The 25,915-nt window shown below is 40.1% G+C and overlaps 1 protein-coding gene across 1 annotated transcript; it reads left to right on the top strand.

Moving 5' to 3' along the window:
- LOC137498894 (UDP-glycosyltransferase UGT5-like) lies at positions 1-25,167 on the top strand. Its single transcript, XM_068226634.1, has 3 exons — positions 1-217; positions 16,014-16,233; positions 24,629-25,167. Exons 1-3 carry the CDS (start codon positions 46-48, stop codon positions 24,915-24,917), a joined length of 681 nt encoding a protein of 226 aa, XP_068082735.1. The 5' UTR covers positions 1-45; the 3' UTR covers positions 24,918-25,167.
- Positions 25,168-25,915: the final 748 nt, after the last annotated feature.

Genomic DNA, 25,915 nt, shown 5'->3' on the forward strand with positions numbered 1-25,915 from the left:
AAACAATTTATAGATGAAGCCAAGGAAGGAGTAATCTACTTTAGTATGGGATCCAATGTAAGGAGTGACAGACTATCAAAAAATAAAATTGCTGCTATTTTGGAAGCATTTTCCGAAATACCTCAACGAGTGATATGGAAATGGGAGTCAGATTCTCTTCCTGGTCAGCCAGCAAATGTGATGGTAGCCAAATGGCTGCCACAACAGGACATCTTAGGTAGGTAAGGTATGATAGGAGTTGAGAAATAATTAGCTTTACTATTACATACATCGTAATGAATTTCAAACAAGTGACAAAAATAACAAACAAATAAGAGCTCCCTGGAAGAAGTCCTTAGTTTTCAGGTCCAGAAAAATGTAGTATGGGTCTGATTCTTTAACTCTTTGTACGGTACTTGCCATGTTTGGTTATAAACATATTTGAGGTTAGGGATACACCCAAAGGCTAAGGCTGAACTCCCTCGAAGATAGGCTTCATTTTGAAGCCCACAACACAAATAGAGTGGGTCTGGTTCTTTACCCCTTTGTTTCATCCTTCTCCATCATTGCCAAGCTTGATTACATTTAGCAAATCTAAGCCAAATCTACACATGAAGGACCCCAGAGGAATGAATGATAAAGGCTTTCACCATTTGAAACATCAGAACTAAATGGAATAGAGTCATTAGCTCTTTGTCTGTCTACCTTTGCCAGGAATTAATCTGACTTATTCCTGGTGTAGATTGAAGACTGTAGGGTGAAGGACCCTCAAGGCTATGTGCCTTTCTAGAAAAGTTTCATTCCTAGACATTCTTAAACTCTTTTTTGAAATGATCCCCTTATTTTGCCCAGGTGAACTATGCACACCTTTCAATCAATTAATACTGATCTGCATAAAGGGCAGTGGCCCAGGTGGCAAATTTCCTATCTGTTGTTTTCCTAGCCTTTTCTTAAATGATTTTAAAGACATTCGAATGTTACTGAACATCGCCCTTGGTAAGGTATTCCAATCCTGAACTCACCTTCGTATAAAAAAAATTGTCTCAATTTGTCCTCTTGAATTCCAAATTTATATTCATATTGTGATCTTTCCTACTTTTAAAACCACCACTCTAATTTATTCATCTATTAGTCATTCCACGCCATCGCTTCGCTGACAGCTCGGAACATACCACTTAGCCGAGCAGCTTGTTTTCTTCCTCCCAAGTCTTTCCAGCCCAAACTTTACAACATGTTTGTAATGCTACTCTTTTTTTTTCTTTTTTTTGTAAATTTCCTAGAAGGAACCGAGCTACTTATCTTCGTATTTTTCCAGTTCTGGAATCAAGTAATCTTGATGAGGGCCCCATACACTGGAACCATACTCTAGTTGCAGAGATCTGTACCCTTTATTTAAAATCCCATTTATGTCATTACCCCCAAAGAAGATGTTTACTTATATTAACACCCAGGTACTTACAGTGATCCCCATAAGGACCTTTCAACCCATCAATGCACTAATTATGAGAGGACTTTTCCTAATTGTGAAACTCACAATCTGACTTTTAACCACGTTTATCAGCAAACTATCGCCTGCTGTCCATCTCACAACATTATCGAGGTAATTTTGCAGTTGCTCACAATCTTGTAACTTATTTATCACTCTAAACAGAATATCATAATCTGCAAAAAGCTTTATCTCTGATTCCACTTCTTTACTCATGTTACTTTTGTATATAAGAAAACATAAATATTCAATAATACTGCCATTATGAATTCCCCTCTTAGTACAGCGTCAGATAAAGCTTCGCCTTCTCTAATTCTCTGATATATATTTTCTAGAAATATAGAAACCCCAGTCAGTCACTCTTTTGTCTAGTCCAATTGCACTAATTTTTGCCAGTAGTCTCGCATGATCCACCCTATCACATGCTTTAGACTGGTCAAACGCGATACAGTCCATTTGACCTCCTGAATCCAAGATGTCTTGCTGGAATCCTATTAGTTGAGCCTCAGTGGAATAACCTCTCCTAAACCCGAACTGCCTTCTACCTAACCAGCTATTAATTTCGCAAACATGTCTAATATAATCATACAGAATGCTTTCCGAAAGCTTACATGCAACGCACGTCAAACTTACTGGCCTGTAATTTTCAGCTTTATGTCTATCACCCTTTCCTTTATACACAGGGGCTACTATAGCAACTCTCAATTCATTTGGTATAGCCCCTTAATGCAAAAAATAATCAAAAGTACTTCATATATAGTAAAACTAAAGTCATCACCGTACAGGCCATAAAGGTCCTTGGAGGGGTGGAAGGTAAAGGCTTCCACTATTCGTAACCTCGGTACGTGATGTGGTAGGGTGGTTAGCTGTACGCCCGGCCGCCTTTCCCCCCTGGAATTAACCTGGTACTCGTTTCTGGTGTAGGATGAGTGAACCTCAGGGCCATAGGCACCTCCGGAAGTGGAAATCTCGTTTCTTATATTTTACGACTTCCTGACGGGGATTCGAACCCACGTCCTTCCGGGCGAACCGAGCACGCCTTTACCACCTCGGCCAGGCAGCCCCTACTTCAGATCTAGTACTATGTCCCAACCCATTGTCTTTAGTATAGGCCCAGAAATCTCACCAATCCCAGCCGCTTTTCTAGTTTTCAACTTTTGTATCTTATCGTAAATGTCATTGTTATCATACGTATATTTTAATACTTCTTTAGCGTTAGTCGCCTCCTCTGTCTGGACATTATCCTTGTAACCAACAATCTTTACATACTGCTGACTGAATACTTCTTTCTGCCTTTTGAAGATCCTCACATACACACTCCCATTGTTCATTAATGATTCCTATAATTTCTTCTTGGAACCTGTTTCTGCCTTAAAGTACCAATACATATCTTCCATTTTTCACTAAAATTGATATGACTGCCAATTATGCTTGCCATCATGTTATCCTTAGTTGACTTCTTTGCTAGATTCAATTTCCTATTAAGTTCCTTTAGTTTCTCCTTACTTCCACAGCCATGTCTAAATTGTATTTATTTCCAATCTGCACCTCCTTCTTAGACTTTTTTTCTCTGTTACAATAAAATGGGTCTTTACCATTCCTTGCCAACTTTAAAGGTACAAACCTGTTTTCAGAATCCTCAACAATTGCTTTAAACCCATCCCACCGGGCGAGATGGCCGTGTGGCTCGAGGCGTGCGGCTGTAAGCTTGCATCCGGGAGATAGCAGGTTCGAATCCCACTGTCGACAGCCCTGAAGATGTTTCCCTTGGTTTCCCTTTTTAACACCAAGCAAATACTGGGGCTGTACCTTAATTAAGTCCAAGGCCGCTTCCTTCCAACCCCTAGGCATTTCCTATCCCATCGTCGCCATGAGACCTATCTGTGTCGGTGCGAAATAAAGCCACTAGCAAGAAAAGAAACCATCCCAGAGTCTCTTTATATTTTTCATCATCATCATCATCTGTTTACCCTCCAGATTCGGCTTTTCCCTCGGACTCAGCGAGGGATCTCACCTCTACCGCCTCAGGGGCAGTGTCCTGGAGCTTCAGACTGTTGGTCGGGGCTACAACTGGGGAGAATGAACAGTACCTCGCCCAGGCGGCCTCACCTGCTATGCTGAAGAGGGGCCTTGCGGGGGATGGGAAGATTGGAAGGGATGGACAAGGAAGAGGGCAGGAAGCGGCCGTGGCCTTAAGTTAGGTACCATCCCGGCATTTGCCTGGAGGAGAAGTGATAAACCACGGAAAACCACTTCCAGGATGGCTGAGGTGGGAATCGAACCCACCTCTACTCAATTGACCTCCCGAGGCTGAGTGGACCCCGTTCCAGCCCTCGTACCACTTTTCAAATTTTCGTGGCAGAGCCGGGAGTCGAACCCGGGCCTCCGGGGGTGGCAGCTAATCACACTAACCACTTCACCACAGAGGCGGACTTGTTTACATTTTTACTTATCGTTTTTCCACCGATCATAGTTACTTTTTAAAAACTCCCTCATGCCTGGTTTATCAGCCATATGGTACTGCCTAACCGTCCTACTATTGGGACCTTCCTTTCTAGCGAATTTATTTTTAACTACGACAAAACAGCTTCGTGATTTCCCTTTCCCACCTTTTATCTTCCTCCTACCTCCACACTTCTCAGCAACAGTTCCCTGTTCCTCATCTTCCTTCTGTTATTCTACCTGCAGTGGCTCGTACCAATTTCTAACAGACATCTGTCCTGAATTCTGATCCTGAATCGAGCCCTTAGCCTTCAATCTCCTTCACCTTAGAACATTAGACCACCTATCTTCTACAATTCCCCCTTTCCTTCCCATCCCTATTTTACACATACTGTATCCTGTACATTATTTGAGGGAGATCTACCTTCCTTCCTTCCTTCCTTCCTTCCTTCCTTCCTTCCTTCCTGTCTTCTGAGAACATCCTAATTATCTCCCTCGAATTCTCCGAAAACTTTCCCACGTTTCCTGCATCAGTATACAATTCAGAGAGAAATACACGCGCCGAAAGGCCGGATTGTAAAAAGTTCTAGAATCGCTACTAAGCACATCTGTAGAGAAATCAAATGAGCTTGAGGACTTTTTCTCAGGAAGGACAAATTAACGAACAATTGCGCCAAAAGGAAGACAACTTGCTTTTGAAGTGTGGACTAGCTGGTGTGATGGTCTAAAATGAATTAATAGAAAGAAGAGAATTATTTACTGAAGATCTGAAACGAGCCCAAACCAAAGTAACAAAATTGAAGGCAATTTTAAAGAACCACGAGGACATTTTTTTCTAAATGTCAAAAACAATGTTTGCTAAAGGGAAATTGCACAAACTGATCACCTGAAAATGTAGCCAAAGCAGTTACAGTTCATGGAGATATTATCATTACACTACTCCGCTCTAGGAATTGAAGAAATGACCAGCCGTAACCATGGCAACGTCAGCTCAAGTATATGAATGGTAATTTTAAAAAGATGTAGTGATGAGCTTTGACGAGGTGAAAGTTAAATCTGATATATGCTACGATAGTGTCGAAGATGTATTCAGAAGGTCTCATGTAAATGTGCAGGTTATTATAATAAGAAGTCTAACTGGTAAATGGAAACAGGCTGTTTACTATCAGTTCGACCAGACCGTCACTACTGATTTATTTTATGAAACGGTAAAACTTGTTGTCCGCCTCTGTGGTGTAGTGGTTAGCGTGATTAGCTGCCACCCCCGGAGGCCCGGGTTCGATTCCCGGCTCTGCCACGAAATTTGAAAAGTGGTATGAGGCGAGTTCGATTCCCGCCTCAGCCATCCTGGAAGTGGTTTTCCGTGGTTTCCCACTTCTCCTCCAGGCGAATGCCGGGATGGTACCTAACTTAAGGCCACAGCCACTTCCTTCCCTCTTCCTTGCCTATCCCTTCCAATCTTCCCATCCCTCCACAAGGCCCCTGTTCAGCATAGCAGGTGAGGCCGCCTGGGCGAGGTACTGGTCATACTCCCCAGTTGTATCCCTCGACCAAGAGTCTGAAGCTCCAGGACACTGCCCTTGAGGCGGTAGAGGTGGGATCCCTCGCTAAGTCCGCGGGAAAAACCGAACCTGGAGGGTAAACAGATGATGATGATGATGATGAAATCTTGTTGAGGGAACAGGATTTCGCCTAAGGGCTTTTGTGATTCATATGGATGATTCTAATCAAAAGTTAAGCATCGACCTGGGAGTAAGTCCAGAGAAGTCTTCCATTACAAATCCATGTCCTGATGAACGTGTAAGATGGGCGTTTGATGACGTTTCTCACATCCTTAATAAGAAATCATCTGTTAGACCAAGTATACACGCTTGCATCTGAAAAAACGGTTACCAAAGGCATTTCTGAAGACTTAGTACAGTACCAGAAAATTGGGGACCTAAAATTCACTCACAAAATATGACCACCCCCTGCCCACAACTGCTACCCAGAGAATAAAGTCCCTATTACTGAGCAAAAGTGCATATGGCGTAATTAAAGCTGTAAATTGCAACAGGGACGAATGTGAAACATTAACTGTAGATTTCCTCGACCAAGTACACTGTGCTGTTTTTCATGACACCATAGAATCAGTCGAAACTAACTTGGAAATTTTTGATTCAAAGTATGAAGACTTTAACCCTCAAGCACACGCGCCAGATCTTAGGACGCAGACACACGCGTGGGGGTATATTCCACCCCACATATGATTGTATTGCAAAATATGACTTACTGTATTAGTTGGAGATTTTAAGATAGTTAATGTAAGAATTACTGTTTCTGCGGGGATCCAGCCGTAAAGGTACAAGAGCGGGGAGAGTACAGGAAAGTTATTTGCACATTTCACTAGGAAACAAAATGACCTGGGGTGGATTCCACCCCATGCGCGTGTGTTTCAAGGTTAATTGTATAGCTGACTATATTAATACATCAGTTTATTGAGCAGCACAATCTCGAAGATTGCTTACATAATAAGATTTTATTGAACATGTTGACGGGGTATTTTGCATACCGAGTTAAGAAAAAAGGAATCACCACTAGCTTCATCTACGAATGAAAAACTGGAAAATGCGTTAATATTAGGAACTCTGAATGGATCTCGACTTTGTCTACAGAAGGCCTAATGAATCCATCTCCACAATGGTACGACATTGTTTGCGAACTAGAAAAAGATTTTCAAAGGTTCCGCGGAAATGGTTTGAAGATGCTTGTTGTTTAAAGGGGCCTAACATCAAAGGTCATCGGCCCGGAAATGGTTTGGGAAGTGCCCAAGAGTGATGAAAGAACTGATAGATATCATCAGACCTAAGTATAGTGAAGTCGAAGTCGACGACTTCACTGATATGTGTTTTGTGAGGACTCGTTCATTTATTAGAATGAGAGAACTGAATAAAAAGAGAGCACTCAAGGGGTCAGTGAATGAAAGCTTGACTACGGGTGCGCATGCTGACGCTGCACGGAAAAAATTGAAGAAGATTAACAAAATCAATATTAATATTATTTCATTACGTAGATTTATTATTATTATTATTATTATTAACAAACTGAACTCTTAATTTTTGTTTTGAAATATTTTTTGATTGTAAACTACAGCCTTAATATAATAATAATAATAATAATAATAATAATAATAATAATAATAATAATCGTATGGCCTCAGCTACCGTGTGCAGACATTTCGATTTGACGCCATCTGGCTGTCTGCTCGTCAATTTCGACGTTCCGTTTTACTCTAGGCCCACTAGATGGCAGACCGAGTAAACCGAAACTCTCTTGGGCGTCTATGGCTGAGATTGTATGAATTTTGTCGGGTAAATAGCAAATGTATCACCAGAGATCTTTTACATGCCGACATCGTACGACATGGAGTGTCGAATGGACTTTTTTCCGCCCTTCAAAAATCCGACTACCTCTACCACGGATCCACAGAGGCAGCTAGCCTCAATATACTTAATATACGTTTGGGAAACAGGGCTCCATACTGTGCTGGATATTCATTATTATTATTATTATTATTATTATTATTATTATTATTATTATTATTATTATTATTATTATTATTATTATTATTATTATTATTATATATTTTTGCTAGTAATAAAAAAACAATAATGTTAGTACAGTACTTAATATTTTCAGGATAAGTAACAACATGCAATATTTAATCTTGTGTATTTTATTTAGACTATTTTCGGTTATTATAATGTCTTGATTGTTAAGCTTTATTTATTAGGGATGGGCGCGACTGAAGCCTGGAATCGAGAGCGTCGACTCCATCGACTCCGAACACCGGTCTCGGTTCGCAGGAAGCCTCTCGACTCCAAGTTAACTTAATGCGCATTGCGGGGCCGCACGGTCGCTTCGCATGAAGCCTCGCGACTCCAAGCGAACTTGACTCTCATTGCGGGGCCGCTTGCGTGTCGAGGCGCGGAAAATAACGTGAAATATCATACATGTTGCTGCTCATTTGCCCATTGTTTTTTTTTTTTTAAGAGTATTGTAGAGTGAAGTACGATATCGTTAACGAAGACGACGAGCGTAATGGTGTTGAAATAAAATTAAACGTGTCATGTCAGAAAGTATCGGCATAGCAGACCACGGACATTTAATTTCACGTCTTTATTTGTCGTGATCAGGAAATTGATGTCTGCCTCTGTGGTGTAGTGGTTAGCGTGATTAGCTGCCACTCCCGGAGGCCCGGGTTCGATTCCCGGCTCTGCCACGAAATTTGAAAAGTGGTACGAGGGCTGGAACGGGGTCCACTCAGCCTCGGGAGGTCAACTGAGTAGAGGTGGGTTCGATTCCCACCTCAGCCATACTGGAAGTGGTTTTCCGTGGTTCCCGACTCCTCCTCCAGGCGAATGCCGGGATGGTACCTAACTTAAGGCCACGGCCGCTTCCTTCCCTCTTCCTTGCCTATCCCTTCCAATCTTCCCATCCCTCCACAAGGCCCCTGTTCAGCATATCAGGTGAGGCCGCCTGGGCGAGGTACTGGTCATACTCCCCAGTTGTATCTCCCGACCAAGAGTCTGAAGCTCCAGGACACTGCCCTTGAGGCGGTAGAGGTGGGATCCCTCGCTAAGTCCGAGGGAAAAACCGAACCTGGAGGGTAAACAGATGATGATGATGACATGAACGGTACTCCGGCTTTCCCTGTCATCTTCCATTCTAGCAACACTCTCCAACGTTATTTCATTTTATCTGTCAGTCATTCATTATTGCCCCAGAGAAGTGCGACAGGCCTCGGCAACCGGTACAATTCCTATCCTCGCCGCAGGATGGGAGCTTAATTCATTCCATTTTTGACCCGGTCACTGACTGGAAAACAGGTTGTAGGTTATCATTATAACTCAAGGACCAAGTTAAGTCTTGTTGCATTGTTATTATTATTATTATTATTATTATTATTATTAGTAGTAGTAGTAGTAGTAGTAGTAGTAGTAGTAGTAGTAGTATGCATAAAAGCCCTTTTTCGCGACAGCCCTGGTAGGCCTTGGCGTACCAAGTGACCTCTGGCCAGCTCGAAAGCCAGTAGATTGCGAGGTGACGTGTGTTCAGCACGACGAATCCTCTCGACCGTTATTCTTAGCTTTCCAGACCCGATCTCTACTTCAACGTGATCACGAAACCTGAGATACAGGTAAAAATCCCTGACCTGGCCGCAATCGATCCCGGGGCCTCCCTACACTGCGGAGGCGGCTATTACGACGCACAATGTTTGGTAAAATATTTGTTGTAAAATCAGACTCTAAGCACTCGCTTCTTTATTTTTTTTTTATGCCCCAGGCTAGGCGTATTAATCATTTACAATTAAAAAATCTACCCTGGCCGAGAACCGAATCCGGGACCACCGGATGACAGGCGTACGCGTTGCTCCTTACACCGCGGAGCTGAACTGCTTGAAATCAATATTGGGGATTATGTAAACGTATGTCCGCCTCTGTGGTGTAGTGGTTAGCGTGATTAGCTGCCACCCCCGGAGGCCCGGGTTCGATTCCCGGCTCTGCCACGAAATTTGAAAAGTGGTACGAGGGCTGGAACGGGGTCCACTCAGCCTCGGGAGGTCAACTGAGTAGAGTGGTTTTCCGTGGTTTCCCACTTCTCCTCCAGGCGAATGCCGGAATGGTACCTAACTTAAGGCCACGGCCGCTTCCTTCCCTCTTCCTTGCCTATCCCTTCCAATCTTCCCATCCATCCACAAGGCCCCTGTTCAGCATAGCAAGTGAGGCCGCCTGGGCGAGGTACTGGTCATACTCCCCAGTTGTATCCCCCGACCAAGAGTCTGAAGCTCCAGGACACTACCCTTGAGGTGGTAGAGGTGGGATCCCTTGCTAAGTCCGAGGGAAAAAACCGAACCTGGAGGGTAAACAGATGATGATGATGATGATGATGTAAACGTATACTGTCAGATTATTATTGCCACTACAATTATCGTCATCATCGTCGCCAAAATAGACCTACAACATTAAGACTAACGATGATAAAATCCAGAAACAATATTTAATGCTTGCCGGATGATTATTAAATCATCTTGTATTCATCGTATCACGAGTTACACAGGGAGAAACGTGGAACTATAATTCCAAGCAGTTCCGACAATAGTTGATAGATGGCGTTACTGCATCAGTGGAGTTGACACTGGAGTCGAGAGTGTCGGTTCCAGAGGTAGCAGTCTCGACTCTTCGCGACTCCGTTCGCAGCCCATCCCTATTATTTATTTAATCCGTACGTGTATAGGCTACTTACTTTAAATTCTTTCAAGTAATTGGGAACTGTAAGTACTAAAATTTCCGGTGTATTGGAACATATAAAAATCATTTTAAAACTATTCTGGCTTTTAAAATTGGTTTGCAATATTTAAGATAGCACACAAACAAAATAATAAAAATAATAGTTTGTGCAATATTTTAGTGGTTTTCGTGTGAAAATATTATATTAAAATGTAAACATATTTGTGATAAGGAAGATAAGCGGGGCGCTCGGCACACTGATTTGCAGTAAGTTACAGCGCATGGCATGCTAGAGTCCGCTGATGTCACACGCTCCTGGCCGGCTGCACGTGACACCTACCGTCTCTCTTTAGCTACCGTGGCTACAAGCACCATGTGCCATTCTTACGTGATCGGGTACACTGCGATTCATGTGCCTCTGTTGGTGGGGATTTTGTTTCCTTTTATCTCCGAGACTGCTCTGGTCTGGACACTTGGAGTTGTTTTGTTGTTATTCATTTGCAACAGTCCGCAATCTATATAAATAAAGTTGTAGGCGGTCCGCTGTCCGTAAGTCATTTTGTTTTGCCAATTTTTCAGATATTTATCCGTTTTAGGTCAACTCAAGACCGAATCGGTGGTTTTCACTTTTCGTGCCTGTTTGTCTGTTTGTCCCTTCCACCATCACGTCGAAACGGCTGGATAGATCTCAACCAAACTTCATATTTAGAGTATACTCATCCCGGGGAAGGTTTCGATATGCGTAACATTTTAAAATCTTTGAATAGACGGGGGTTTATGGGAAAACCAGAACGGTTTTCCTCCATTTTCTCTTATACTATTGATTTTCTGTAAGCTCCGTGGACGGTAAGTGAAACGTCTCTTCACTATAAACAACTTTCGTTATGTTCATAATTTACCTTACTCTTCACATGACGGAGAAATTTACTGTTTTCTGCAGGTATCATGCTCTGCATTGAGTGACCGACAGACCGACAACGAACCTACAGGTTACCGGTAACGTCTCTGACTGCTTGCCAGCAGGGTACTAACGTATTGCCATTTTCCTCATCGTGCTTTTAAATTCGTGGTTGTTCCTTGAGTAGACTGCGAGGGAGGCGTCAATTGGCCTATCTGCGGGATATTGGCGGAATATCGTTCGAGGTTATAGCCGCCCACGAATAGATTAAGTAATAACACCATTAGTCATCTTCTTATCTGTTTACCTAAGAATCAATGCGCCTAGATTTCTACTCTTTTACCGCTTTATTATATCCATAACTCACCCCAGCATAATTTATTGAGGGGCCTTTTGATTTTCCAATACATTCACTTGGCATTTACATATTTGTCGTTATCCAGCTGTCCTCAGTTATAATCCACTTTCTATTAATTTTAACTTTCTTAACTGTATTATTTCCTTCCTTAACTACTCCGTATGTACGCGAGTACAAGAATCTACTGGATATATTTCCACCAAACTACATATTTAGAATCCACCTGTCCTTGGGTAGGTTTTAGGGCAAATATTGTTTATAAATCCCCGAACTGACTGGGGGTTTATACGAAACCAAAACCGTGATTTAGCACTCCCACAAAATATACACAGCTTAACTTAATGGAAAACTACCAGCCTTAATGGAAATTAATTTCTAAACATTTTTTCTCGTGTGCATCATTTCGATACAAGGATTAATAAGGGAGATATCATTAACGGACCGTTTTCCATCGGACTTAACGCAAGTGCGGGTGCGTGTATAGCGTATTTCTTACAACTTGAAAACTACTGAAGATATTCGAACCAAACTTTATATTTAGCATCCACCTATCTAAAGGTAGGTTTTAAAGGTCAATAACATTTCATGTTCCCGGAATGGGCTGGTGGTTTATAGGGAACCGAAATGGTGATTTTACAATTCCGCAATATATACAGTACAAGACCAACTGGAAATCGACCAAACTTGATGGAATTCCGTCTCTAAAACTTTTTTTTTCATGTTCATTTTTACGTCAGGAGGATTAATGAGAGAGCTATCATGAATGGTCAGTTTTGCAGGTTAAGTCCAGCGGACATAGCCCAAAAGGTGTTGTACGCGGAGCATATTCCTTATCTGTCTATATAAATAAAATCGTAACGACTGTGTGCCTGTACATTGACTACTTTGGCGAAATTTTTGCACAGCTACCCTTTTAAGGGGTAATAATGACATCTTTTTTGGTTTAGTTTCCTGAAAGTCCTAATTTTTACCCTCCTCGCCCAAAATCCAGATTGCGGCATAATCTGCCAGACGAGAAAGAAAATGGAAATTTGACAAAATTATACGTTTTAGCCTGTAACGGACGGAAAACTTCCAAGATCTTTAAATTTTTCACTTTTTATCCCCGAAGAATACCGAAATATGGAGGCAATTTTAATGATGGTGCACACCTTCGGAAAGTCCTATCACATAACGGATTGCCCAATCTCCGTTGAATTTGGAATGATCTACAACCTTGGTCTTATGCCTTTTCGACGTATCTGTATCCCTTTTACGTTTCTCTATTAATCGATGTTAAGTAAATTTGGACTTTTCACATGCGTAATTCATACTTTCAATCAATTACAGGAAATATAGAATCATCAAAATCTTCACGAAAATTTGCCCACCCAGTAGCCATATGTGAGCCAAATGCTATGTATATAGCTGTCACATAACTATCCGAAAAGTAATGCAACGTGAGATAATCTTACAAAAACTTTACCCTGTTCAACGTTTCTAACTCAACCTCACCCATGAATAGATGAGATATCATAGGACCAGCCATTTAGGCCACTAAATCCGGCGTCTTATGGTACAATCCTTTGTCGATATGACGTACGTTTAGCAGCAGTTAATCTGTAAATGAAGGTCTGCAATATTGTAAACATGCATATACTTTCGTATGTCGATCTATATATATTCACTGATGTCGATTTGTAGCAATCGAGAAAGGGTGTGTCTGCTATTCTAATCAGTACTCTCCACACCGACTTTGACTGGCAGTAGGAATGGGTCCTTCTCCAACTAATGTGTAACTGGCAGTAGTAAGGAAGACGTACCATTGTAATGAATAGTTCACTTCTCGATTTGACTTGCAGAAGGCAAGGGAGCATGCAGTTTTATTTGAATCTCCCCTACACGATTGTGTATGGCAGTAGGCAAGGGTGCCCGCAATTATAAACAAATATCCTCATCTAAAATGTGACTGGCATTAGGCATAGTGGCCTGCTATTTTGATGGAAACTCACCAACTTGGTGTGCCTGGCAGTAAGCTGGCTGGCAGTAGGAAAAGAGGCCTGTCATTATAATGATAACTGCACAACTCAATTTCGACTGATAGTAGGGTAGTTGCCTGCAATTAAAATAAAAACTCCTCAACTGCTATCCGTCTGGAAGTAGGAAAGGAGGGCTCCCATTGTAACGAAAACTCCCCAAATCGATTGTGACCGCGCAGTAGGCAATGGGGCCTGCGATTATAATGTAAACTTCCCAACTCTATTGTGAATGGCAGTAGGCAAGTGAGCCTGCCGTTATATCACAAATCCGTAACAAACACTTTACATTGGAAACAGCGTATTTATTTACTGCATGTACAGTATTTACTTCGATATTCGAATACAATGTAGAATACCTTAGCGAAGCACGGGTACATTTGCTAGTATCCAATAGATTGGTACATTCATTCTGAATCACCCTGCATTACTGACTAAATGCTATTACGGAACAGATAAAAATTGAAATTAAGATACAGAGTTGATCCGTAACTCAGTTCTGCATAATTATGTTTTATACATAAATTTTTGACCCAGCAAAATATAACTTAAAAACATGTTAATTAAACCTCATTTGTATATAAAGGAATGAATACATAATTTGTTGTTGTACGTATTCGTTTTCATTAAATCCGGTTTACTTGTATGTAATGAAGTTAAAATAATGTCGCCGGCATATGCATTTCCTCTGATCAAAACACAGGCGAGTTCTAAACGTGATACTTTAGAGTCATCTCTGTTGGCGATGGGACTTTGGCTGCAGATGTCGGAGGGATGTGGTGCAAATGCAATTACGAAACAAATAAAAATTGAAAAAAAGATATAGAGTTGATCCGTAATACGGCGAAAGTTGTAAAGTGTGACCACGCATCTTTAACTTAAAGAGAAAGAATAAACTGCCAACTTTCATTCAATACACTTGTTTTGCACATAGCAGAGTTCAAATAATGTCGGACACGTATGAAATTCCTCATGTCACCGAAATACGGAAGAGTTACAAATGCAAACATTAAAGTCGGCTTTGTTAGCAACGGAACTTAAGCTGCAGATATCGGAGGTGTGTGGTGTAGTGGCATACCAAGGATCATGGGAAATGACAGTGTGGCATAAAATTAAGGAAGAAAGATTACAAGACATGTGTTCGGGACATAGAACATGCTTCCGTTTTAACTATAAGCAAGTTATTTAAATGAGAGATATTAAAATGATGCCGAGTGATGCTGAGTGATAAAAGCTACAGTTCTATTAGCAGAAATTATACACTTTTAGTCGGTCATCAAGAACAGAAAGAGGAAACGCTACACACTGGATGAGAAAGTAAAATGTATGCAAGGAATGGACCATAATCTTTATAAAATTAAAACTGAAATAGCTGGAGATTAATGAATTGCTCATACCTTACTTTGCACAGTCATTAGTAAAAGAAATGTTGTTTTACATGAATTTTTAGAAACTGAATGCGAAATCAACAATGTTGATTAGTAATGTTGCAAACCTAACATATTAAGGAATTTAACAATACAAATTTTGTTGTTAACTTTCACTTCCTTATTATTATTATTATTATTATTATTATTATTATTGTTGTTGTCCGCCTCTGTGGTTTAGTGGTTAGCGTGATTAGCTGCCACCCCCGGAGGTCCAGGTTCGATTCCCGGCTCTGCCACGAAATTTGAAAAGTGGTACGAGGGCTGGAACGGGGTCCACTCAGCCTCCGGAGGTCAACTGAGTAGAGGTGGGTTCGATTCCCACCTCAACCATCCTGGAAGTGGTTTTCCGCGGTTTCCCATTTCTCCTCCAGGCAAATGCCGGGATGGTACCTAACTGAAGGCCACGGCCGCTTCCTTCCCTCTTCTTTGCTTGTCCCATCCAATCTTCCCATCCCTCCACTAGGCCCCTGTTCAGCATAGCTGTTGAGGCCGCCTGGGCGAGTTACTGGTCATTCTCCCCAGTTGTATCCCCCGACCCAAAGTCTGAAGCTCCAGGACACTGCCCTTGAGGCGGTAGAGGTGGGATCCCTCGCTGTGTCCGAGGGAAAAACCGACCCTGGAGGGTAAGCAGTTTACGATTATTATTATTATTATTATTATTATTATTATTATTATTATTATTATTATTATTATTATTATTATTATTATTATTATTATTATTATTATTATTATTATTTATATAATTATTTATTTAATATTATTCCTGAAAATAGAAAAAATTCAGTAATTATATAACATAATACCTAAACCCGATTTGTAATTATCCTTAATTATACGTAAAATCTGCTCTTCGCCTTTATATACAGTACATTGACTTCTGTTAACTGTATTTTATATAGCTCAGAATTTAAAGAGTAATGTTGATTGAAAGTTTTCCTAGAGTTTCTTCTAAATCAATATAAATAAGAAAAATATAGAGTTGGAAGAACTCTAACAGGAAAGAGAAAATTAAAGGAGTCTTGTGAAAACAAATAAAGGATAAAAGGAGGCTGAGCCAATCTTAAGAAATCTCAGCCCACACCTAAATATGTATATTGAATACAAAGATGTAATCTCACATTTATTTTATCTTTCAGCACATCCCAAAATCCGTGCTTTCATTTTCCAAGGTGGGCTTCAAAGTCTTCAAGAAGCTACGTATAATGCTATACCATTAATTGGAATTCCCTTCTTCTCTGACCAAGCTTACAATCTCAAATATATAGAAACGAAAGGCATTGGAGTCAAAATAGAGTTTGGTGACTTATCGAAAGAAACGCTACTTGATGCGCTGAAGAAGGTTCTCCATGATCCAAGGTAAAATATATTATTTTATAGACATACTAGGTATTAAGAATTTTTCTAGTTTACTGGTGCTCCCTTTAAAATACGGTAGTTTGTTACTTAATGCAATTCATTATTATTAATATTTTCTTAGTCTCTTTCTATTCTTGTATTTTGCCCTCCGAAACATATTAGAATTATCATCCAGTACCACTCAACACTGCAAAAGGTCAAACATAATTCATTCATCTTTGAACTGACTTTGAAATATGAGAATCTAATGTGGATGGACTCTGGATACCTTGTCAAGGTAACAAACATAAAATTAGGGAGAATAATAGTCTCTACATATAGGAACCATGGCAAGTGGGTATGTGTAATGAATAGCCTACATAAGGTTAGTGACCACATTATATGAAGCCATGCGTTGGAACTGACGTAGGTGGGAGAATCATGTGAGGCAACTCTATGAAAGTAGATGACATAGGAGACTAATAAAATTAATCATACAAATTAAGAGAAGCAAGGGGAAGCCTAGAATTTTCTATATTGAATGATTTCAAGGTTAGGGAGTATGACAGGATAAGAAACAGCATTGGTAGCTGTGACTAAAGGACTAGAGCAGCTCAGGCCATCTTGCTCTCCTGCACTCTGAACATTGCAAGATACAACAGCCTAGAGTAAAATTGAAAATTATTGGTTAAATGGGGTGAAGTGATACAGTTCCATCTCAAATTAGTTATATTCCTGAGCAAAGTATAGGTTTTCAAATACTGTAGCTCATGCAACAAAAATGTGGATCTACCGAGCTCGATAGCTATTCGGGAGATAGTGGGTTTGAACCCCACTGTCGGCAGCCCTGAAGATGGTATTCCGTGGTTTCCCATTTTCATACCAGGCAAATGCTAGGGCTGTACCTTAATTAAGGCCACGGTTGCTTCCTTTTATAACACACTAGAAAATGGTATCTGTCACACTGTCCCCCACATTCGCAATCTAAGGTCGTATCATATAATTTCTTACTTGTACACACTTTAAAGTGAAATGCATGCAACGCAAAACGAGTAATTGTGGGTCTCAAATCATAGCTCGTACTTTTCCATTCGTTTGATGTCATAGCCTACGCGACATAGGAGTCTATAAGAATGTTCCTCTTCTTTTCATACACTGTCTGCAAGAGAGTGTTGTATTGCTGTGTGTATGCCAATGTTATTACATATCTTAATTCCTCATTGAAGAAAGGCTCCCTTGTCATCCCGTAAACCAATCTTGGCAGTGAATATTTTGATACACAAACGACTCACTTTCAGTAAATGGATTTTACTTGTTCCAGTTTTACATGGTCACTCTCCATTAGATATCCCCACGTGAGTTCTAGACCATAGGCTACGATTGGGGCTATCTTTAGTCTGAAAAGCGTAATTGTAGTCTCTGTGATCTTGCCGCGGTGGGGACGCTTGCGTGCCTCAATGAAGCAGATAACCGAGCTGCAGGTGCAACCATATCGGACGGATATCTGTCGAGAGACCAGACTAACGAATGGTTCATTGAAAAGGGGGGGGGGGGGGGTTGTAGTAGCATTTCGGAAGTTACGAGGGTGACAGTGTAGATGATTTATTATACTGATATGGTCTTGTAATAATACTCAACATTGTTTAGCTGTGTTGACACTGCTACACTGCTGAAAGCAACGGGAACCTACAGTCGTAACTAACTCCCGAGGGCATGCAGCTCTCTCTGTACTGATGTACTGATGATGGCTTCCTCCCGGGCAAAATATTCCGGAGATAAATTAGTCCCCCATTCGGATCTCCGGGTGGGGACTACACAAGAGGGGGCGATCATCAGGAAGATGGATGCTGACATTCTGCGAGTCGGAGCGTGGAATGTTACAAGTTTCAATTGTTGTGGTAGGTTAGAGAATCTGAAAAGGGAGATGGATAGACTAAAGTTAGATGTAGTTGGCTTAAGTGAAGTACGTTGGCAGGAAGAACAGGATTTTTGGTCAGGCGACTACAGAATTATCAATACAAAATCAAACATGATAAATACAGGAGTTGCTTTAATAGTGAATAAGAAAATAGGATAGTGAGTAAGCTACTATGACCAGCATAGTGAAAGGATTATTGTCGTCAAGATAGACACCAAAACAATGCCCACCACAATAGTGCAGGTCTATATGCCCACTAGTTCAGCAGGTGATGAAGAAATTGAAAGAAAATATGAAGAGATAGAAGATTTAATACAATATGTAAAAGGTGACAGAATCTAATTGTGATGGAAGACTGGAATGCAGTGGTAGGCCAAGGAAGATGGTAATGCAGTAGGAGAATTTGGATTTGTACAAAGGAATGAATGAGCTAAGTCGGCTGCTTGAATTCTGCACCAAAAAAATTGAATTCTTGCTAATACTTGGTTCAAAGATCACAAAAGATGGCTGTATACGTCGACGAGGTCTGGAGACAATGGAATGTATCAAATAGACTTTATTATGATTAGGAATAGATTTAGAAACCAGGTGTTGGATTGCAAAACTTTTTTCAGGAGCAGACGTGAACTCTGCCCACAACTAGTTGGTCATGAAATGCCTCCTGAAGTTGAAGAAATTGAAGAAAGGAAGGAATGCAAGAAGGTGGGATCTAGACACGTTGAAGGAAAAGTGTGTGAAGGACTGTTTCAAGCAAAATGTTTCACGAGGACTAAATGAAAATACCGAAGGAAGCACAATAGAGGAAGAATGGACAGTCGTGACGAATGAGGTATCTAGGACTGCTGAAGAAGTGAGAGGAAGAAAGGAAAGATCACTTAAGAATCAACGGATAACTCAGGATATACTAGACCTGATTTATGAACGACGTAAGTAGAAAAATACAAAAAATGAAGAGGGCAAAAAGGAATATTGGCGATTAAAGAATGAAGTGGATAGAAGGCGCAGGACAGATTAAGGAATAAGGAGAAGTGCAAGGATGTTGAAGGTTGTATGGTCCTAGCAAAGGTAGACGCTACGTACAAGAAAATCAAGGAAACCTTTGGAGAAAGAAAAACTAAGTGTGTGAATATTAAAAGCTCAGATGGAAAACCACTTCTAGGGAAAGATGACAAGGCAGGAAGAGGGCAGGGACATATCCAACAGTTGTATCAAGGTAAAGATGTAGATCAGAGGCAGCCAAACAGCGCTCCGGGCGCGCTTGCACTCCGGCTGCACGCCGGTGTGCTTTCGGCGCAGACGACCTTGCAGTGATGGTGGGGAAGACTATATGTCTGTCTCTCAGCTCGTATTCTTCAAGTGCCGGTACGCGGATAACCACGCGAACAAAATGTACATGTTTCGGACAACCAACACATTGGAAGAACAGTTGTTTGTTTACATTACGTCTGGTGCGAAGGCGATCCCAACTTGACTCGGTCCAACGCGCTGGCAGTCAGGGCAGGCAGCCCCACCACGAAAAGCAGAAATCAGCTTGCCGGAGTGCGGCGCAGCGCAGCTGGCACGCCAAGCGTGCAAAGGCTGGATGCCCCTGATGTAGATGATATGGTTCTGGAACAAGAAGAGGCTGTTCATGCTGACGAAACGGGGGACCCAATTTTGAGGTCAGAATTTAAGAGAGCTCTGACAGACCTAAATAGCAACAAGGCACCTGAAACTGATAACATTCCCTTTGAATTACTGACTGAGGAGAAACCAGCATGGCGAGGTTATTCCATTTAGTGTGTAAGATGTATGAGACAGGAGATATGCCACCCGATTTTCGGCAGAATGTTATTATACCTATTCCCAAGAAGGTCGGTGCTGACAAGTGTAAAAACTACCGCACCATTAGTTTAGTATCTCACACCTGCAAAATTCTTTAACATATATTATTTACAGAACAATGGAAATACAAGTTGAAACTGAATTGCGAGAAGATCAATTTGGCTTCCGGAGAAATGTTGGAACACGTGAAGTAATCCTGACTTTACGTCTGATCTTAGAGGATCGCATTAAGAAGACAAATCCACATACATGGCGTTCGTAGATCAAGAAAAGGAATTCGATAATGGTGATTGGACCAAGCTGTTTGAGATTCTGATGGTGATCGGAATCAAATACCGAGAACGAAGGATTATCTACAATATGCATTAAAATCAGTCTGCAGTGATAAGAATCGAGGGCAGAAACTTAGTAGTAGTGCTAAGTGAAGAAAGAAGCCCACATCAGATGGTCATCAGTATGGAGATGGAGTCCTTGGTTCCAACATCATCATTTGGAGTCAACGTAACCTTCCAAAATACCCAGAGTGCTGGACGTAGGCCATCCGTAACTCAGAATGGAATATGGCTAAGTTCTTGTCTTATCACAAACAGTATGTAGAGAAAGTGGTCTCACCGACTTGTAAATATTTGTACATAATTGTAGTATTAAATACTGAATTGCTGCCTGTATCTTCAATTAGCTTGAAGTTAGACCACAGTTCACTTTGCATATTTATTCGAGTGTCTTATAGGAAAATAGGTAGATACCATTTGTGTAAACATAGCCATCGCATCAATTTAGTGTGTTTCTCTTTAGTGTGATTTGCGATATTATGTACGGGATCATTTGTGCTTGTGGTATTTGAGTCATCAACTTCGGTGGGGAGTTAGAAAGGCATTCACTTTTATTTTGTTGAGCTTGCATGCTTGCATGGATTTCCAGTTCCATGTGTGAAGAAGATGCTGCTGATGCTTGTTGTTTTAAGGGGCCTAACATCGAAGGTCATCGGCCCCTTGTGAAGAAGACGTCCATCTACCTATTGAACTTTGAACTCATGACCCCTTAAGTGAATAGATAGGGCCATAGTCCGCTGTGGTTTCCTGTTGTAATATTCAGGTGGTTAGAATGTCTTTTATAGAGGGTACTTTTGGTTTTGTTGTGTGACATAAAATTGTGAAACCTTGTTGGACATTGTATCGTTCAGTTTCATGACCCATGGACCTAATTAAGAGAACGAGAGAATGGGGTATAATCATTTGCTACCAGCATGTCAACAAATGTGATGTGATGTTAGATAACGATGATGTTATGCCAGTAAATTAGCTGCATGTCAATCAATCAATCAATCAATCAATCAATCAATCAATCAATCAATCAATCAATCAATCAATCAATCAATCAATCAATCAATCAATCAATCAATCAATCAATCAATCAATCAATCAATCAATCAATCAATCAATCAATCAATCAATCATCAGTGACCTGCATTTAGGGCTATTGCCCAAGTGGCAGATTCCCTGTCAATGTTTTGTCTCATATTTACATTTATTTACAATTGTTTACCTAGATTTTTCTTAAATATTTTCAACAAGCTTGGAAATGCTTCGAACACTTCCCTTGATAATTTATTCCATCACCATCGATCCATTCCATCCCTATCACCAACCCCTTCACACGTCTCAACTACCATAAAAAATTCTGAGCCTCGAAATTTTGAATATCCCTTTCGATATGTCCGTAATGATTCCATTTTTTCCCCACTTTCACAAAAGTGCACCATTCTCATGTTTCCCCTACTCCAATATGGAGCTCTACCAATATCATGCTGCACCATCTTGGGGGCCATAGAAGACCTCATTTCCACACATATCTCCCTGATGTGTTTTAGCCCAAGGGTAGATTGTCTGAGGCAGCAACCAGCTGGAGAGCTATAATGCCCAATCCAGTTGTGAATAGGCAAAGGAATTTTTCAGCTATTGGCACACAGCCTGATAGAAGAAGAGCGAAAGGGATTTTCTCCCTTGCCCCAGTGCCGAAGAGCCTGGGTGAAGAGGGGCGAGACACTGTTCTCAGGCTCAGTTAAGAGCGGTCTGATGTGTAATTATATCACGGTTCATTTGTGAGAACTTACCTATTGTTATTAGGCATCGTATGAGGAATAATAAGGTCATTCATAGTAGACCCACAATTTTATTAGGAAGTATTTTCGGATTTGGAGATTGTGAGTTATGATCCATCAGTAGGAGAGTTTAACACCCATCTGCTCTTAGTGGGGGGCATTGCCTGTACATGTGCTTCTCTCTACTCCAGGTTTCAGTGATTATACATTTTGTGTTTTTCATTTGCTACATCAATGTGTTAAGATTCTTGTATATTGTGTGTTGTCCATGAGTTTTGACTCACATGTCTGGTTGCAGGCTAAGTTCCCATCCTCGATGTATTTTGACTGGATTCACTTATCAGATTCAGTGCTATTTTGGTGATTTGAGTTATACTTGTGCTCTCACTTCAGGATTTTGTGTTATTTGTGTTATTCAACCCAATACACAGGATTTAAGTAAATGTGTGCAGTGTCCCACTTTATTTATGTGTTTAATATTCATAGATTATCAAGGCAACCTGAACTATAAGATGAGTGCTCACTTACTAATCCATTCAAAATAACGAACTTTAGGGACTATTGTAGTCAATTTGAAGAGATTTGAGTTTCCCAGTGTTTTCTCTCTTTCGAGAGTTTTTTCTTTTTTTCATGCTGTTCGAGATCATCTTGAAAGCTCAGTCATGACTGTTCCCTATCAATTTGCGAGAGGTCTAAATTTGGAGGATTGGTAAAATATTTCCGAAGAGGTTGCTTGTGACGGAATTAATTGTACTTTACGAGGCCTTAGAAATTTTGAACGTATTATTGTTTATGTAAAAGAGAAAGTATTTAGTTCTTAGAGCAACAAATGAAACTAACGTGACTCTAAAAGCTTGAAATATTGAAAAGAAATGGCTCAACGCATATTTTACAGTAATTTTTATCCCTTACATGGTAGTTCACATTTTATACATGTATGTACCTTCTTATCCCGTCCAGTAATGTATACAAATTTATACTGAGCCCTTTGCTGTACGTACCACTCCTGAGGAATCAGCTAGGCGCATTTACAACACGATCGGGTGCAATATTGATATTGAAATAATATGCATATAAACATGATTCTTACCTACCTTTTTTGCATTTTCTGTGTATGATTTCCTGATTTTAGATCATTAAATGATGTCCAACATTCTTCCAAAATAATCTGATAACCCTAATTTTAATTCTAGCATACTGCTGCTTATATGCATATGTATTTTCAGAAGAACATCAGCAAGACGCTGTGTGTGACCACAAGGACCCTGGATTTTACAAAAAAAGCTAGTAGGCATAATGTTACTATTTGGAAAAGATAAATAAATAATTTGTATATTCATGTGAGGCTGAGTAGTTCGGACGGAAGAGTGCTGTACTTCTGATCGCAAGTTGGCACATTCAGTCCGGTGGTATCTGAAGGTGCTCAAACATGCTAACCTTGTGTCAGTAGAGGTACTGTCACATAAAAGAATGTCTTTAGGACAAGATTCGTAATAGAAAATATATGTGTTTTATCTCCTGAAGATGCAGAGCAATGTCTCTGTGAAACATAAAGAAACACTCTGTTTTCTTTGACATGGCAAAATCAAAAAATTATTAATATTATTATTATTATTATTATTATTATTATTATTATTATTATTATTATTATTATTATTATTATTTACACCGGGCGAGTTGGCCGTGCGGTTAGGGGCACGCAGCTGTGAGCTTGCATCCTAGAGATAGTGGGATCGATCCCCACTGTCGGCAGAACTGAAGGTTTTTCTGTATTTTCCCAATTTCAAACCAGACAAATGCTGAGGCTGTACCTTAATTAAGGCCACGGCTGCTTCCTTCCCACTCCCAGCCCTCCAAACCGATCGTCGCCATAAAATATGTCTGTGTCGGTGCGAGTAAAACCAATAGCAATTATTATTATTATTATTATGATTATGATTATTATTATTATTATTATTATTATTATTATTATTATTATTATTATTATTATTATTATTATTATTATTATTATATGGTGAAATACGTTCAAAAAGGAGGATCATTATTTATTAAACGACATGTTATCTATGATCGTGCCTGGACTGAAAGGGTCACAGTTCATGTCATATCGTAATAGTTTCCAGTTTCATTATTTATTGAATAACAATTTCCTACTAAAAATATGACTTGATTACTTTTTAATTATAATAATAATGTTATTGACTTTACATCCCATTAACTGCTTTACGGTTTTCGGAGGCACCGAGATGCCGGAATTTACTACCGCAGGAGTTATTTTATGTACCAGTAAATCTACCGACACGAGGCTGACATATTTGAGCACCTTCAAATACCATTGGAATGAGCCAGGATCAAACCTGCCAAGTCGCGGTCAGAAGGCCAGTGCCTGAACCGTCTAAACCACTCAGCCCAGCTGATTACATTTCCTTGTAGGCTTTTCATTTCATTTTTACAGAATGTTACCTACTACCACCCATTATCTGCATCCATGAAGACTAATTATGGCACTAATATTTCTTGTTTATAAGTACCGTACACACCTTATGCACTAATATTAAATTTCTGTTCCACAGCTATCGCGAAAAAATGCGGCAATTATCTGCCGTGTTCAGAGACGAGGTACCATTCTCCTTGAACAGAGCCATCTGGTGGATTGAATACGTCCTTCGACACAACGGTGCCCCTCATTTGAGGAGTGCAGCATTGGATCTTTACTTGTATCAGTATTTATTATTAGATGTTATTGCTGCCATACTTCTTGGTTTGGCAGTTGTGTTTGTTATTGCTTATTATATTCTAAAACTGGTGTTCTCTTATGTAAGACGAAGTAAGCTAGTATCATTTGTAAAGAAGACTCAGTGACACTGAAACCTAGTATTTATAAATACTGTATTATATTTTCATACTGATGTACGAAAATTACTTTCAAGAGAGAACTCGAGTTTTCTAAGAGATCAACTGCTGTTCTGTCTAGTGCTTTAGATGGACAAAACATGACCTGATGTTATCTAGGGTGGTTAAACTCCCAAATTATGTAAATATTGCACCTTAAATAATACATTTTGTAACTGTCTACTCCATTTCTAGCACGTCACTATAGACAATATTCCTATTTTCCTGTAAGTGTATTTATTGTAGATTTGTAAGAAAACATGTTTCAGTAAATTGACTGACTTTATACCTATGTCTCCCATCATATACCCGTTATTAACTCTTAACCAATGTAATTTCGGTACGGACTGGATTTTCTTTTCTATGTTATTTACGTTTCACTTTTTATCGGTTGTTATTCAAATGTTATAGAAATAGCTACGAAGTGATACAAACTAATTTCACAGAGTGTTCTAGACGAAGACATTACTGTACTGTGTTTTAATTTCTCTCTGTTGAAGATTTAGAGTCTGTAATTTGTTCGAAATTCCTGTTGCACTTTCTGAACTCCTGTGATAAAACAAAACAAAAACACCAACAACAAAAATGCTACTTATTACAAAGAACTTAGATAATGTCAACACATTTCGTTGACTCGTGGAGCAACAAACTTCAATCTTGTTCTCTTCAGGTACGGTATGCACGGTAAATCTTCTAGTCCAGCTGTCCATCAATAGTCATTATAAAGTGGACAGTGTGTCCAATTATCCAGAGTGTAGAATTGTGTTTTGTCCTTGGGGTAAGGAGGTAATCTGGTCTTATGTATTGGTCCTCTCCATTGATTGTGAAATTAATTTGTTGAAGAAATGCTTTTGCTTGCATATGCATCGGTCTGACCCTCAGACAAGTAGTCAGTCTGTGAAGTATTGAGTCACCTTAAGTACACTATGAGCAGAAGTCCGAATAAGCCATTCGTATTCGAATAGGCG

The sequence above is a fragment of the Anabrus simplex genome, chromosome 3 (genome assembly GCF_040414725.1).
Source record: "Anabrus simplex isolate iqAnaSimp1 chromosome 3, ASM4041472v1, whole genome shotgun sequence".
Classification (NCBI taxonomy): domain Eukaryota; kingdom Metazoa; phylum Arthropoda; class Insecta; order Orthoptera; family Tettigoniidae; genus Anabrus; species Anabrus simplex.